Source organism: Talaromyces marneffei, chromosome 4, assembly GCF_009556855.1.
Source record: "Talaromyces marneffei chromosome 4, complete sequence".
Lineage (NCBI taxonomy): Eukaryota > Fungi > Ascomycota > Eurotiomycetes > Eurotiales > Trichocomaceae > Talaromyces > Talaromyces marneffei.
Window position 1 is genome coordinate 1,192,769 of NC_072351.1, and position 15,775 is coordinate 1,208,543.

The 15,775-nt window shown below is 47.4% G+C and overlaps 4 protein-coding genes across 4 annotated transcripts; 1 reads left to right on the forward strand and 3 right to left on the reverse strand.

Moving 5' to 3' along the window:
- Positions 1–2,827: 2,827 nt before the first annotated feature.
- Positions 2,828–4,611, forward strand: EYB26_005491 (uncharacterized protein; the record flags this gene model as incomplete). Its single annotated transcript, XM_054264776.1, has 2 exons — positions 2,828–3,243; positions 3,312–4,611. 2 exons carry the CDS (start codon positions 2,828–2,830, stop codon positions 4,609–4,611), a joined length of 1,716 nt encoding a protein of 571 aa, XP_054120751.1.
- Positions 4,612–5,246: 635 nt separating this feature from the next.
- EYB26_005492 (uncharacterized protein) lies at positions 5,247–6,979 on the reverse strand (the record flags this gene model as incomplete). Its single annotated transcript, XM_054264777.1, has 4 exons — positions 5,247–5,656; positions 5,705–6,735; positions 6,799–6,892; positions 6,964–6,979. 4 exons carry the CDS (start codon positions 6,977–6,979, stop codon positions 5,247–5,249), a joined length of 1,551 nt encoding a protein of 516 aa, XP_054120752.1.
- A 2,352-nt stretch (positions 6,980–9,331) lies between these two features.
- On the reverse strand, positions 9,332–10,317 carry EYB26_005493 (uncharacterized protein; the record flags this gene model as incomplete). Its single annotated transcript, XM_054264778.1, has 2 exons — positions 9,332–9,744; positions 9,828–10,317. The coding sequence occupies 2 exons, from the start codon at positions 10,315–10,317 to the stop codon at positions 9,332–9,334; spliced, it is 903 nt and encodes a 300-aa protein (XP_054120753.1).
- Positions 10,318–10,776: 459 nt separating this feature from the next.
- On the reverse strand, positions 10,777–15,349 carry EYB26_005494 (uncharacterized protein; the record flags this gene model as incomplete). The annotated part of the gene is made up of 4 exons (XM_054264779.1): positions 10,777–11,475; positions 11,532–12,623; positions 12,677–15,219; positions 15,310–15,349. 4 exons carry the CDS (start codon positions 15,347–15,349, stop codon positions 10,777–10,779), a joined length of 4,374 nt encoding a protein of 1,457 aa, XP_054120754.1.
- Between the last annotated feature and the right edge of the window lie 426 nt (positions 15,350–15,775).

Here is a 15,775-nt window from a genome sequence, read left to right on the forward strand (position 1 = left end):
ATATCGTGGAATAGGTATGTACTCCGTACGCGGAGATTCAATCACGCGTGGGATTACTCCGTACTAGCATGAATCATGAAATCAAGACAATCGCGAAGGATTTCCTTCCTTACTATTATAATGACAATCATATTAATATCCAACTTGACTCATGTATGATCTAATTTACTTCCTTTATTGGTCCCGTACTTAGGCCATAAAACGGTCACGATATATACTCTGTAGGTACTACTACGTGCAGTAACTGCCCCCTCAGGCAGTCTACAGACCCTTCAGGATCAAGGGCCGGACAGCATACAGCCTGGCATTATCCCTGGTATTGCCGACGGGTTGCCGACCAAATCTTAAGAGAGGGTTGACCGGATGCTGATGGTCGTCTCGAATTGGAAGCTCTTCATGACATTGAGTAGTGCCTCTTCCTAGTCAGTCGCGCATCGAAGAGCTATCACACTGGCCTTTTGGTGTCATTATGGCCACAGTTATTGACGTACTGTCCGAAATGATGAGTGAGGAATGAAGACTAGGTAATTGCCCGGTTATACCATGTCAATACATACATGAATACCCAGGTACCTACATATCTAGTTGAACAATATAAAAGTTTAGCCGCGTCAAGCGTCATGCCAATATATGCAATCATGTACCTAGGTAAACAATTGAACAAATCAATTGATGTCTCCTGTATAAACTTTCAGAATAAACCAACTTTTCCGTCACTCCCAGAACCAGACGAGAATGAGACAAATGTCAACTCCCGTCATACGATCGACGTCGATATTGAACACCCCCTTTTCTGCAGTGCTGCGCTTAACCGAGATTGCCTGGGCATGTCATGCACATACGTCTTTCTAAATCGCGAGTCAGTTATGTTTGCAAAACCCAAGAGAAAGCTTGGTTAAATCGACACGCGCAATTGCCATTCACCCATGTACGTCGTCGTACGTACTACAAAAAATTGACGGCGGGAAGTGTGAAGAATGTTATCTGGTTTCACTGCCAAATCTTCACATCCCTTGCATCATCGACTTGAAAAGCATGTGAAACCGAATCCCGAGAAAAAGATGTGAATGCGAATGCAAATGTATGCTTTTAGGTGGAATAAATGCGAGATAGGTTCCAATAACCTGGGTTTGGATGTATCAATGTGCCACTCCAGGAAGACCCAGAAACGAGGTTCGACATTCTCCTGGATTAAGATATCAAGTACGGTACAGGGCGATAGTCACAATATAGACGGATAGCTCATTTCCGTCTATTTTTGACAGGTGACAGATCAGAGAACCCTAGACTCGTCCGCTACGTTCGTATATCCACTAGGTGGTAACCAGCCTCGTGTTGGCCTCGACCGCTGCCAAACCCCGCAGACAGTTCGATCTATACGCATAATCGTGCGTATTGGCATATCCATACCATCTGCATCTATAGCTTCCTTACTTGAAGTAAGTCGGTCCAATATGGGCCGAATCCAAATTCTCGGGACGATCGTATGTATGCTGAAATCAGCAAGGGATTGGGATTTACCTTGCTCATGTCATGTGAATGGCACGCGCGTGACTGGATGATCTCGTCTTCTTCCTCACTTCGATCTGAGGAATCCTTGATCGGAGATGGGTTGTGTAACGTTGAATGCGTGTATTTGGAATATATCCTTCGAAATGACTACCAAGGTATGAGGACGAGTCGTACATTTTGGGAGATGTCTGTACTGGAAGACCATACAATATTTCAATTACTGTAATGTTGGTAATACTACTAATATGGAGTATTTGAATGAGGTGAGTGAATGAACCCTAGCAAACAGAAGGTAGACTGGCCAAATCCTGACATCGCGCCTTGGAGATTCACGGACATGATTATCTCCGAAAATGGAGGATATTTGGTATTAAGGAGGAGTCACGCGATGCATAGACCCTAGGAAATGTCGTTACTATCTATTGACTATGGTGTGAGCAGTCTCAGCTGCTAATCGGATTCTACTGTTCTATGTCCCTGGACGAAATGCTGGCCAGCCAACTAGATGGACGCTCCTGTGCGAGAAGCTGTGTAATATTGTCCCTATCAACACCATTATGGGAGCAATTACTTCTACTACATCAATGGTGTCAAGACAAGAAAAATCAAGCAGTCATCTATGTCATAGAAGCAATGCCCTGGTTTTTCTAATGCCAATTAACCTACGCATACATGAACTATGTCTACTGTTTGACTTCGCGGAGGTCATTGTACAATGGTTTCAGGGCTCAAATGGACCAGGAATCAAGAGAGTCAATAGAGGGTCAGATGCTGCGTGATATAAAAAATAACCCACGCGTTGGCACCTCTGTCCGCTGTGTCCTTTGATGCTCTGCCCGGCACAGAGATTTTGTATCATTCTTGAGCTTTTAAGTAGTTCTCAATAAAGGCTTCTGTGTATTTCTGCTTGTTTTTATCATAAGGAATTAGGTTCACTTTGCTCGTTTGTTGTTCGTTGTCGACTTGGAGTTAGGGTTTTCCGAGCCTTCCCGAATTGGTAATGCCAGCACCAAGCCCTAAGTGGGCGGATCGAGTGGACAGCAGGCGTAAAGCCTCAAGAAAAGAGCCGCCAAGGTTTCAAATTTGACAGCAGTGACAATATCCACTATCCGACAATGGAATACGTACGTACTTGGCTAGAAAAATTGAATATCTGAACTTTACATAGTACTATTGAGTAGTAATCCGCACCGCTGATTGGCGCACGCGAGGCGCGTCCGCGATAACGAACCAAACCAACGACTTATCAGTCCGAACATCTCGTTAAAAAAAAAGGTGACACCACATCACAATCCCCCACACAAAAAAGAATCATATGGATCTCCTAACCATTATACCTAACTTCAACACAAAACCATACACCCACATCCTCCCCCCATTAGAGAGAAGACACATCACCACCGTCGATCTGATAACGCTCGATTATCTCGAAATCGCGAAACGCGCGCACGTCCCGCCGGCTGATGTACGCCGATTGTGCGCCGACGTTGTTGTTGGGTTGCATGGGGATTTGGGATATCAGACGAGTTCGGCGAGGGCAGTGCCTCATGATGCAAAGTATAGTAATAATGAGAATAGGGATGATAAGGTAGTTCCAGCTGGTCAGGACGATGGAGGGAGTAGATTGGATTTGTCGCGATGGAGTACTATCAGTACCTTGGACCCCGCGCTCGATGACCTCTTGGGCGGGGGGATACCGACTGGGTATTTGACTGAGATTACTGGCGAGAGGTACGTACATATCTCCTTGAATCGCAAATCCATCCAAGTTCTACTGGCTGACTTACCTACCTGCCTAGTGGAAGCGGAAAGACGCAGTTCCTCCTCAACCTCCTCCTCGTCGCTCAACTCCCTTCCCCGCATGGCCTCGGCCGCAAAGCCATTTACATATCCACCGAAGCCTCACTCTCAACCCCCCGACTATCCCAAATCCTTTTGTCGCATCCGTATCTCTCCAAACTGCCCGCGGCCGAAAGACCCTCGTTAGCCAACGTGCTCTCCATCACAGCGATCGACCTCGAAACTCAAGACCACATCCTCAATTATCAGCTACCAGTCGCAATATCGCGCTACAATGTCGGATTGGTCGTCATCGACTCCATAGCAGCCAATTACCGCGCTGAACACGCCTCGAATAGTATGCAGAGCCTCTCCGCGCGATCCGGCGAGTTGGCGAAGTTGGGGCATATGTTGCGCAATCTCGCCGCGAGGGAGGATATAGCCATTGTCGTTGCAAATCAGGTGTCTGACCGGTTTGATGGGATGGTTGATACGCCGGCAGCCGTACATCAACAACAGTACGGCCGGTTTCCGCGCGGGGGAAGTAGTAGTAGCAGTCAGACACCGCTGCATAACAGATATTCGAAATTAGCCATGATGGAAACCAATGAACACACTCCCTCATCTTCTCCGGCATTACCTTCGTCATCGATACCGTCCTCCCCTTCCCCGTCGCAGCAATTACCCGCCGAAGACGAAGCCTTTGACGGCGCATATATAGTCGGCCATCCAGTCCGAAACGAGACACTGAGCCTGTCGCACCAACAAAAATTCTTCACCGGCTGGGGCGACGAAGCGGACGTCAGCGAATCCCAAAAGACGCCTGCTTTGGGGTTCGTGTGGTCTACACAGATTGCGTGTCGAATAGCTTTGAAGAAGGAGGAAGAGCTTGACCTCTCTCGTGTTGCGGCAGCGACTACAGTACAAGTACAGCCATTCCAAACGCCCCAACGAAACGGGACTACCCAGACAGAAATCAAAACTGCAACAGAGGTACCATTACAATCCTCTCCTCTCCCTCCTCTTCCGCCGTCATCGTCAGCACCCGTACCAACTCAGAACGGTACCAACAAACACGAATCTACTCCAAGCACGAAAACAACCCAACCCCCTCCTAACGCCACACCTGCTACAACCACAACCCCACGAACAATAGAACGAATCACAAAACGACGCATCAAACTCGTTTTTGCGCCCTGGACGTCTGGAGTAGTTGTCAGCCATGACGCAGAACAGGCCAGGAACAGGAATGATAATGAACTAGAATTCGAGATATGGAAAGGCGGACTACGGAGTATCTCCTCTCTAATGACTGACTGATTAAGACATACATACATACATACATACACACATGTATAGATGCATAGAAATGTACATAATACCGATGAACCAATGTACAAAATTCTAAGATGAATGATTGGTATGATTAATTAATCATATAAACCTGAAAGTAACTAACTAACTTAACTAACAGTTAATGGCTAACCGCGATGTCTGAAATAGATTAAATCAAATAAGGTTTCTGGGGCAGGGACCCTAGGCTTCCCCGCAAATTCCAGCCTTTTAGGCATGAATATTCTAGTTAATCCATGTATTGATAATGAATGATTCTTATAGTTATTCCAGAATATACCTTATTCTTATGTCGGATTAAATTTCTAGAGTATTGTCATACCTTCCGACACTTTTATCAGGCGCTATGAAATGAATCTTGTGCCAAAGGGCGAAGAAAGAAAGAAGGAAAAAAAAGAATATAGCATTGTGTCCCCTGAACGCCTCTGTCTGTCTAGACGACACATATCTACAAGTTTTGGAGATGGACTTCGACCCGGCGAAGGATTCTATAGTTGAATGCTGAGTCTTTGAAACAGGCAGCGGAAACGAAACGTAAAGCAAACAGAAAACGGTCAACCTCTTTCCTCATTAACAACTGCAATCATGAAGCACTGCTCAAATCAAGCCTTGGTCAACTTGGCTGGTGGCAAACCACGGCCGTTTCGATTGCGGAAGAAATGAACACCCTTGCTCTCACCCTGAGCTCCCTCGTTGGGCTCAACCCATTGGCAGGTACGGGCGCTGGTCCACATGGCCGCGAGGAAACCAAGAGCTCCGGTGTGAGCCTCAGTGCGGTAGTGCTTGCCCATGACCTTCTTAATGGCCTCGGTGGCTTCATCGGCATGGTAGAATGGGATGGTGCTGATGTAATGGTGAGCGACGTGAGTCTCGATGATTCCGTGAAGCAAGGTACGGCCAATGAATCCGAATTCACGGTCAATCGTGGCGGCGGCACCACGAGTGAAGTTCCAGGACTCGTTGTCGTAGTGAGGAAGAGTGGGATCAGTGTGCTGCAAGTAAGTGATGGCCACTATTATTTGTTAGTCGTGATTCATCAAAGCGATAGAAAGGAACTTACCAAGCCAATGGTTGACCCAGAGATAAGGCACGCCGTACCACACAAGCAGGTTGAGCCAGCCATAAGTCTGTCCAATATAGTACAAAGCAGAACCAACAAGACCCAATCCCAAATCACTCAAGAGAATGAGTTTGCCGTCCTTAGCCTCGTACAGGGGGCTGCTAGGGTTGAAGTGGTTGACACCGCCAAAGTAACCGTTGCGCTTGCCCTTTCCACGTCCTTCAATCTGACGCTCGTGGTTGTTGTGGCCGGTGACATTAGTGAGCAAATACATGGGCCAGCCGAAAAGTTGCTGCAAGATCATATTGGTGGCAGTGACGATAGGGGTCTCCTCCATAAGCTCCGAGAGTTCGTAAATGGTTTTGCCAATGTGAGAGGCGTATTGTTCGCGAGTCTTGGGAACGAAGACCATATCACGGCTCAGGTTTCCAGTGGCTTTGTGGTGCTTGCCGTGGGAGATCTTCCAGGAGAAGTAGGGCACCAAAAGGAGAGAATGGCAGACCCAGCCAACGGTGTCATTGAGAACCTTGGAAGGAGAGAAAGCCTGGTGACCACATTCGTGGGCCATGACCCAGAGGCCAGTACCGAAAAGGCCCTGCACGAAAGTGTAGAAAGCCCAAGCAGCAGAGCGAGCATAAACGTTGGGCACGGTTTCGGGTGTCACATAGTTGTGGAAGAGGTAGAAGGTGGTACCAAGACACAGCAAATCTCTGAAGACGTATGACAGACTTCTGAGTCCAGAGCGTTCATAGCAGTGAGCGGGAATGGCGTCACGAATCTGCTTGATTGTGTAGTCAGGGAGCTCGAATTCGTTGCCATAGGTATCGACCATCTTTGAGTTCTTGGCGCCCTGGGCCTCAGATTCAAGCGAAGACAAAGATGTGCTTGAGGGTGATTGACGAGGGCTGTCCAAGGGTGTGACAGACTTTGAGCTGGCCACCGACGAGTCGGTGGTCAGATTCCTCTGGAGCGCAACGCGCTTGGGGACTGCGGTGGACGACATTTCGTATATGTGGTGTGAAAGTTTGAATCTACAACCGACATTAGCCAATGGCTCTGGGTTTGAGTGGGAGTGGAAGCAATTGGTGACTGACCTGTCCAAACGAACCGCAACTTGACACGCACGGTTTGTTGAGAGGCTTGCTTTGTGTCTCGAGCTCTGGCCGGGCAGATTTAAAAAAGTCAAGACTTCGACAAGACCGAGTGAGCAGAGGATAGGGAAGACACGGAGGAGAAAGGAGAAAGCGCAGGATAAATACCGTCCAGAAAAATCATATGAAAATAGGGAAGGAGGCGGCCGGTTCCACGGTCTCAAAGCCAACCCGGGTAAGAAAGTAAGGGCTGTATTTGGTAATTTGCGTACAGACTACGCGTTTTATCGCCTTATCTTTATCTTAGCTGTATGGACGAGCAGGAATTGAATTGAATTTCTCCGTTGTGAAGCCCTGATTGGCCAGTGCTGAGAAAATTACTTGAAAAAAATCTGCCATACCCCTTCTCAACAGATCGCGGCTTACTCCATAAAGAACTTTTGGGGGGCAAAAGTCTAAAGACAGGGGTAGCTTTGAGCTTCCACTCAGCGGGGAGAAGAAAAATACACGGAACAAAGCGTGAATAAATTACAAGGGATGGTAACAATGAGGGCGAGTGCGTGGTGTTTAGGGCCATGTGCTTTAGCATTTGGCTTCTTGTGGTTGGATCGAATGCTGCCAAGACCCGATTCAACCGTCTGTCGTTGGTCGGTGGCGTGTCTTAGTGTCCGTCGGCTTGTATGGCTATTGCTTCCGTATGATACGATACAATTGTCAGCTTCAAGATCACTCCAGCAACACAGTCAACCAAGTTCTGAAGTCATCACTTTCTATTTAGTTAAGTTAAGCTTTCGATGATTATGACCGTCAACTGCAAGGTGTTCGTCATGCGATTGTGCCATCGTGAGCCACGCAGCCATACATTCGGGATGTGCGTGGTCCGTCCAGATCAGATAGTCGTGTCGCACGATCAACACGACGAGAATCCTCAAAAGCCGCCACCGACAGTGGCCAACTCGATACATCGTGACACTAGTCCTGTTGTTCATGCATGCTCGATCTCGGGTCGCTCCATTTGGCCTGGAGGGCGGCCGCGCATTGGTTGGTTGTCTGGCGAGTCCGGATGGAGTATCCGCAGAGTCTAAAAATTGGTCGATATGTAAAGTACGTCAAGCGCCATTTGTAGTGGGCAGAAATGTCGTGGATATGCGAGTTTCAGCTACACATTCACGAGGTGTTGAGGGTTTGAATTTCTGAATTCATACATACACATACATACGGGTAAATTGGTAACTAGGTAACTTACTCCGTGGTTAACTATCGAAGCGCTCAACCACAGATGATCTACTTCCCATCTCCGTACGGTCTAGCCCAATCCAGAAACAACCTAGATAGGTTTAGTGGATTGAACGGGGTCTCTGATTGACCCGTCTGGGCGTTCACTATTTGACCACCAAGTAAAACAGCATTCCATTGGTCACTGGCCAGCTCAACGATAAAGTCATCGACCTGAAGAATGTACCAAGTTACGAGTATGTAGTACCGGTACGATCATGAGAGCGACGAATACACGAACTGTACGCAGCGATACACGACTGCATGCCTACTGCAGAGCATGTAGTACACGAGGATGCAACTAGTATGTATGCGGTGTGGAAGCTTCCATACACCCGTGTTACCAGGGACCGGTGGCTGTCGCCGCCAATTACTATAGCCACTGCATGTCCCACTGATCGGCTCCATCAAATATAACAATTCTCATTGGACAGTCACAAGCTCGAGATCGATCGGTGACAAAATCTTTAAAAGCACGGAAAACAAATCAGGTGCAAAGAAAGTTGCAAGTCTTTTGATAAGCTGGTTCATAGATGTTCCTGGACGTCTACATGTCACCAAGTAGTACTATGAAGAGAGATGGCATGTCTGTATGTTCATGACGATAGTGATCATCTTTTGACAGTCATGTAGTCACCGTCGAGTGCGCACACGGATAGCCTCAAATCTCGAAAGCTCAGCTATCACATGCGATCGGGCTCACCTCTTGACTCTTCTATATCGCTACCACTTCCCAATGTTGTACATACTACAATCCGAACAACTCTGTAAACGATCACGTTAAGCATCAACCTCACCACCTCTACTACGTAGATTGACTCATAGCTGCAATAATCAAATTAACTATAATGGGTGGAAGTCAAAACTTAACCAAGTATATGCCACATTAGTACAGTACCATGGTTCACACACACAGACTACAGAATAGCAACGGTTTCGTTGGGGAAGCCACCGCCCGTTTTGTTGAGTGCCGAGGCTTTTAGCTCGCAGGTCGTGGAAATAGGTTTGTCGCCATTGCGTAATTTACGTACTGAAATTTACAGAGTATGGCCATTTTGTTTTTGTTTTTTGCCCCTCCGTTATCGCACAGGGAGTTAGTTTCTTATCGGATTGCGCCAGCCTGAGGCAGGCAGGACATTGTTCAATCCAACTACTTCGTGCATACGTAGTAGTGTATAGTTATACCTAGGTATAAGTTAACTATCAGACTTCACGATGTAGCTTCTTGAACGACTTGAGGAACTGTGCACACATATTATGGCTAATATACAGTCATCCCCTCAACCCAGTCCTCATCCCGACAACAATACCACGTATCGCTCCCACTTCCCTCCGAATCCCCCTGATCAATAGCCGTATAAAGCCTAAACGCATGCTCCTCCAACACCTCCAACAACCCCAGAATGAGTAATCGCGACTTTACAGCTTCTGTGCCCGAGGGCCGCCAGGGATGACCACGGAACTTGATCTCGTAGTATTCTCTTTTCTCGCCTGGAAAGGCGGGCTTGTGACTGCTCACCTTGTCATCGCCGAAATGGGTGGCGACAGCTGCGCCTAAAGAGGGGGGTGCGTTGACGATGCTGAGCAGGTTGGAGGAGTCAAAGGAGACTCCTAGCCAGTGCGAGGTTGGTCGTGGTGGTGGTATATTGTGGGTGTAGCGCATTATCAGGGAATCTAGCATTATTCTGTCAGTTGACTACTCTCAAAACAGATTTTATCAATTGATCGAGATAAGGAGGAGGAAGAGGAGGAGGTACCTTTATCAAGACTCCCCTTTCTCCAAATATCAGACGCAAACTGCACTACCCACCCCAGATCATACAACGTCTTCAACATAGCTATCATCACTTTGATCGCGCCTACCCTGTCTTCTGGCAATGGTCTATAACCGCCGCTTATCCATGGGTAGCCGGCTAGCTTTATTTCTGTGGATTGATCGTACAAGCGTACGTCTTGCACGCCCTTGACGGCATTTGCGCGGACTACATCGGTGATGATGCGGATGTGTTCTGGGTGGAAGTTGAGCGGGTGGAAGTTGAGCAGGCGGATGCGATCTGACATATGTAGAGACAAGCAGGCCAGTTTTGTGTGGGATGGTGGTGGTTGCAATGATGATGATGGTGATGACAAGAAGGGTGGTGCATTTTGCTGTTGGATTGGAGGTAACTTTTTGTCGTTGAAGGAGTTGTTATTTGATCCTGTGTATGGTGGTGGTGGTGCTGCGCATCTGCCAGCTGATGGATCCATGATGGCTTTATTCTGTCTGCTGTAATTATCTCGTACCGTACTAAAAACGACTTGTCAACCCTTGCGGAGTAGATATCGTGTCGTTGCTCGATCAAGGCAATGGATTATTTATATAGAACTACTCTACTTAACACCGAACTCCTTCCATGAATGAGAATGTCCTGAAATAGCCGCTTCGTCGTCGTGGCTCAGCTGCTTCGAACACTTTCAGTCGCATAGCCCCAAATGTTTAAAAAGAAGGTACAAAGCCTCAACGCGGGATCACCTAGTCTACTACTTCTATACGTAACTAGTATGTGCTAAATAAACTGCCGGTCCACTGCTAGTAATGAGCTATCATGTGTCATCTTGGATATATTTCTCACGTCTATGATAGCGTCTAAACCAAGCCTGGTATCTAAACTATATACAAATTCCACAAGCGAAGAAAAATTCCGAGTAAAAGTAAGAAAAAAAAAGTTATACAGCGATTCGAGACTCAGATTCGATCAGTCCCGGATTTCCAGACTCCAGACTCACGGTCGTCTTTCGCAAATCAGGTAGTACGAGAATGGTCTCTGCGTGATTCTTATAGTCCACTTCGTTGGGTACTTGGCGTCGTTGCTGTTGCGTCCATGATGCAGAGGGCGCATTTGTCGTCGTAGCGGATGCTGGACTGGTGACTGATGATGGCGTTGTTGATGATGCAGGTCCGACCGTCATCGTTGTGGACGTGTTCGCTCCAGCAGCCGTGGAAGTAGAGCCAACGACAAAAGTCTTGATTTCAAGAGAAGGTAATAACAAATGCCCTGCTTTCTGTGGCAACAGCATTATAGCGAATTTTTTGATTTCGCCCTCTGTAGCTGTGAAATTACCCCTTCGTCGTCCACCAATCAGCCACTGATCCTGGTTAACGTGTAGTTCGTACGCGAATTCCAGCTGGCCGCCTGATTCTTGCTTTTCGGTTTGTTGAGAACACCATCTTCGTGTATGATATAGTATGAGTTCGGCGGGGATCATATGGCCGACGGCTGCGTGGGTGGGCGTGTTACTATCGGTGGTTGAGAGGCGCAGTTCCGCTGTATGGACAACCTGGATTTCGGGGACTTCGACGGGGATGACGATATGGCGAGCGAGTTCGGATTCGTTGTCTTCCGGTAGGCTTGATACAAGATTGTCCTGTTCATACGTTAGATCAACCACCCTCCTTTTTCGAAGGAATGAAAGTATCCTACCTGATGCCATTTGACGAGCCAGCTGCGGACCTCTTCTCTAAGAGACTCGCGCAGCCCTTTCAGCACCACATCCCAATGCACATTCTTGTACGACAACATATTCATCTCCCTTAGCAAACCGATACTCTCCATATCCGACGTCGACAATTGCTCTCGGAACGCATCCACAATATGAGGCGTCAATAGTCGCGCTAGCGATTTATACTTGCTCTGCGCAAGAGCCGAACTGAATTTCTGCCTGACTAACAAAAGGCACTCGTCATCAATGCACATATAACGCACCGTTAACCGCAGAGAATTCCGTTTTGCCGTTGAGTTGGCTGCCGGTGCTCGGCCCCCTTTTGGTTTGATTTTGTATATTATAGACGCCGGCTGTTTGGGAAACACGTCTAATGCTAGAGCGCCCTTGACGCCGCTTTGGGCTTCATAGACGTCTGATTCAGGTATGTCACAGCCTAGAATTCGAAGCGGAACGAGCATTGCCGGGCTCACTGTAAATCGAGAAAATAGAACATCATCTCTGAAGATATCTTGCACATTGACACTTATGGGTAACGTGGATACCACCGAACTGGTCGATATGTACGTAAAACGGCCGGCATCCGTCTCATAAGCGACTTCTAATCGCGCAGATAGTATCGTATGATTCTCATCAACAGTGTAAGGGACCCGGAATCGAATACAGGTGTCTTGCGCAAGGTTGACGAATTCAATACTTCCAGATTCCGTGTTTGATGTCAATTCAATATCCCCTGAAATAACAACAATGTCTGAAGTCCGTAGTCGGAGACCGGCGGTTGCTGGGCGAATGCGAAGTAACCCATTTGATATATTGTTACGTCCGCTATCCAGTTCTATCTCAAATGTTCGGAGTTCCTCAAGATTGATGGAGCGTGGTGCGGCAAGCCTTGCTTCAAGACCATGTGTTGGTGGATAACACCAGATGAATGGTCGAGTTTCTGCTTCAGCTGGTTCTGATTCCCTAAAGCCAGGAGGAAGACTTGAGGAAGCACCATGTCCGCTATGTATGAATACAAGATTTTGAACTCGGATCTCAATACGGTCGACGAATAATTTTCCTTGCAAGGTTGTCTAGAGCATTTGTTAGCGACTACCCTCATATAAAGAAAACTGATTCTACTCACCGATGAATCAATCGACAACCTCGTTGTTTTCGATTTGATCTTAATATCTCCCGTATTCTCCAGCCAAACTTCATTGGAAAGCGTCCCAGGCGCACCAACCAGTCTGATTTTGATCGAATCTGCTACTATATCCTTATCCAACAAGCACCGCAATTTGATGTGCATCTGAAATCCATCCTTATCTTCATAGTGCTTAATCTCAGGATCGACCACAAGATCACCAAAAAAGCTAGACAAAGGGACATTCACTTCCTTTGCAATACTCTTTGAAGCTTGCAATAACTCTTCAACGTATGGACTGACGTTGCTTTCAAAGCTTGTATCAGACACAGCGAGGGATGCTTTCTGTCGAGGTGAAAGATTTGATTGTGTATACGATGCATACAATGACAATAGTCTTAGCATAGTGCGTACATATTCGTCATTTCGATCGAACTCCTTCAAGCATCGGATATACAACTCCAAGATCGCACCTTCGATTGATATCCAATGACTACTTTCGTAGAATGGCGCTATTTGACGAAAAAGGAATGCAGCACTTTCGTAATCCTTGTGACGGAATCTGAGGACGGCAATGTCTGTCATTGCGGCTTTGGAGGAACGGATTTGGTTGGCGGAGATGTAATGACGAAACATGTAGTCGGTAAATACTTCGTACAAAGAGTAGAAATTCTTTCTGGACCGCAAAGCATTCTGCAATACCGGCAAAGATAGGCTTTTGGCGTTATAGGAAATGGCAGCTGTGTACTCGGCATTTTCAATCTTTCCATTCGCACCACTATCGTCAAGCGAAACATCCTCCATATCATCACCGGGAATGTTAGATTCGTCAAATAGCAGATCGAGATCTCCCCACTTATGAGTCCAACCTCGTCGCTTGCCCATCTCCTCAAGGACTCCTCTTCCAAGTTGATACAGTTCGCCTCTACCGGACGCAAGAGCTTCAACGCCCGTTTTATTTGCTGGGGGTTGCTTGGCACCAGGAACCGTACCCGCGGTTACCAACGAGCTGGATCGTTTCGGGATGTTGGATCTGGAGTCAGCCGGAGCCACAGATGAAGTCAAAGCACTTCCGGTCTTTCGTAACGACGACTCGGAAAGCGTAAATGAAGGTGTGGATGTTTGAGACAATATTTGACAAGACGCTGCATACGTCCACGAAGAGACCAAGTCATCGATGACGGCCGTCTTCTGTGCACTGCCAATTTCCTCTTTCACTTCTGATAACGCGCGTTCGATATCGTATCGGAGAGTCCTAGCGGCCATGATGATGAACTCCATTGCCCTATCACATACTTCCGCAAGTAATGAGAGATCGTCTGCACCAGCAACGGCCGGTCCAGAATCTTGTTTTCCTTGTAAGAAAGGTGCTTTGGCGGCTTTGAGCAGCAAGTTCAACTGTCGAGAGAAGACGTAGGCGCGGAAATCAAAAACAGAAATATTGTTGGCTAAAATCATTTCCCTGTACGGCTTTTTCGAAGAGTCAAGAGGGAAGTATTCCTGGGGGAGGACCAGTGATATATCAGTCTCTGTCTCAGCGGCGTCTCCATTCTCACCATCTTGCACTGGTTTCTGCTGCTTCGAGGCTTCTAGCGCACTTAATGCTTTCTCTTTGCTGTCGGAACTATAATCAAGAAAGCCGCCACCGTGCTGATCTCCTGTCCCAGACAGATAATCAGTCACAGCGCTTTCCAGCCCAGCCGCAAGCTCATCATATCCGACAAGAGCATCTTCCAGCAAACCCACATTCTCAAACCCCCTCGCCAACCCTTCCTTCAAAATGAAAAACGTGCAAAAGTTCCAACCCGGCAAGCTTCGCTGAGAGTCCTTTTCACGAATATCTTCTTCGTACTGAGTGACCCGCAAATCAAACGACGTCAAAATAGCCTGTTTAATTTTATCCACCAAATCATTAAGCTGATCCACGAATTCACTATGATCCTGCGACTTCCCCGTCTGGGACGGAAGCCGTATCTGCGCTACTCTATCCACAGCCGTCTTGGAAGACCCATTGAAATCCGCCTTGACTTTCTCCAGCACCGAAGTCGAACCTCGACCAGGCCATTTTGAGGTCGCCTTTTCTGGCGCATCCCCATCCTGTAGGACGTGTAGTATCAACCATTCGCACGCATCGTGATTATCCTGACCACCGCCACCACCACCTCCTCCTCCACTGCTGCCGCTGCTGGTCTGCGACGAGAAAGAATATGCCTTCATCCATTCTCGTATCAGTTTCCGTGACGATGCTTTGTATACCTCATTATCGTCGCATTTCAGCAAATAAATCCTCAGATACGGAGTCTGTCGCAAGCCGGGGATTTGATGTCGTCGCAAAGGCGCAGTTGCACTGGGTGTGGAATCATTGGATGACCTCTTCTCGTCGGGGGATGCTGGGGGTTGGGCAGCGACAAGGTCGAGATTGAGCGATTCGATGGATCGAGCGGGTCGAGTAGGCGATTTCCAATGGAGGTTTTTCAATGGTAGTCTTGGGGCGAGAACTGCTTGAACGTCCGAGAATAGTCCAAAGGGATCTGTGCATGACACTGTATTTTATAGGCAAAACAGTTAGTCCTCGGCGCAAGCTCAGAATAGACATTAAACATCATCCATTGGGGGGAGGGGTGTGTGTATACCAGTAACCTTGCTCAAGCCAGTCTCGTTTGTTGGATCCATGCTTCCTCCCAAGTCCAAGGAACAATACTTATATTCTCAAGACACCATCCCGGTCTTGTAAATCAAACGTGTGGCACCAAATAGTGGACTGTGCACACAGTGTCCTCCTGATGTTTTGCGGAGTTGCGATGCCTCCCAGTAGTTCCGCAGTGCCTGCACAGACCACATCTTGGCAGGAATATTGTGACCCTAACCCTATTTACAATTAGCCCTAATTGAATATGCCTCATGTATTAATAATGGAGGACAACTTGGGCCTAAAGTAAATGTAAATTCGTCACACCTAATGCTAATGATAGAATATGTAGAAAATATGTACAGGACATCTCACAACACCCCGGGAATCATTAAGGCCTTGCAGGGAAGAAAGAAACCAAAACCGCATAAAAAGGGGAAGAAACAACACAATCAATAATCTCCCATCTG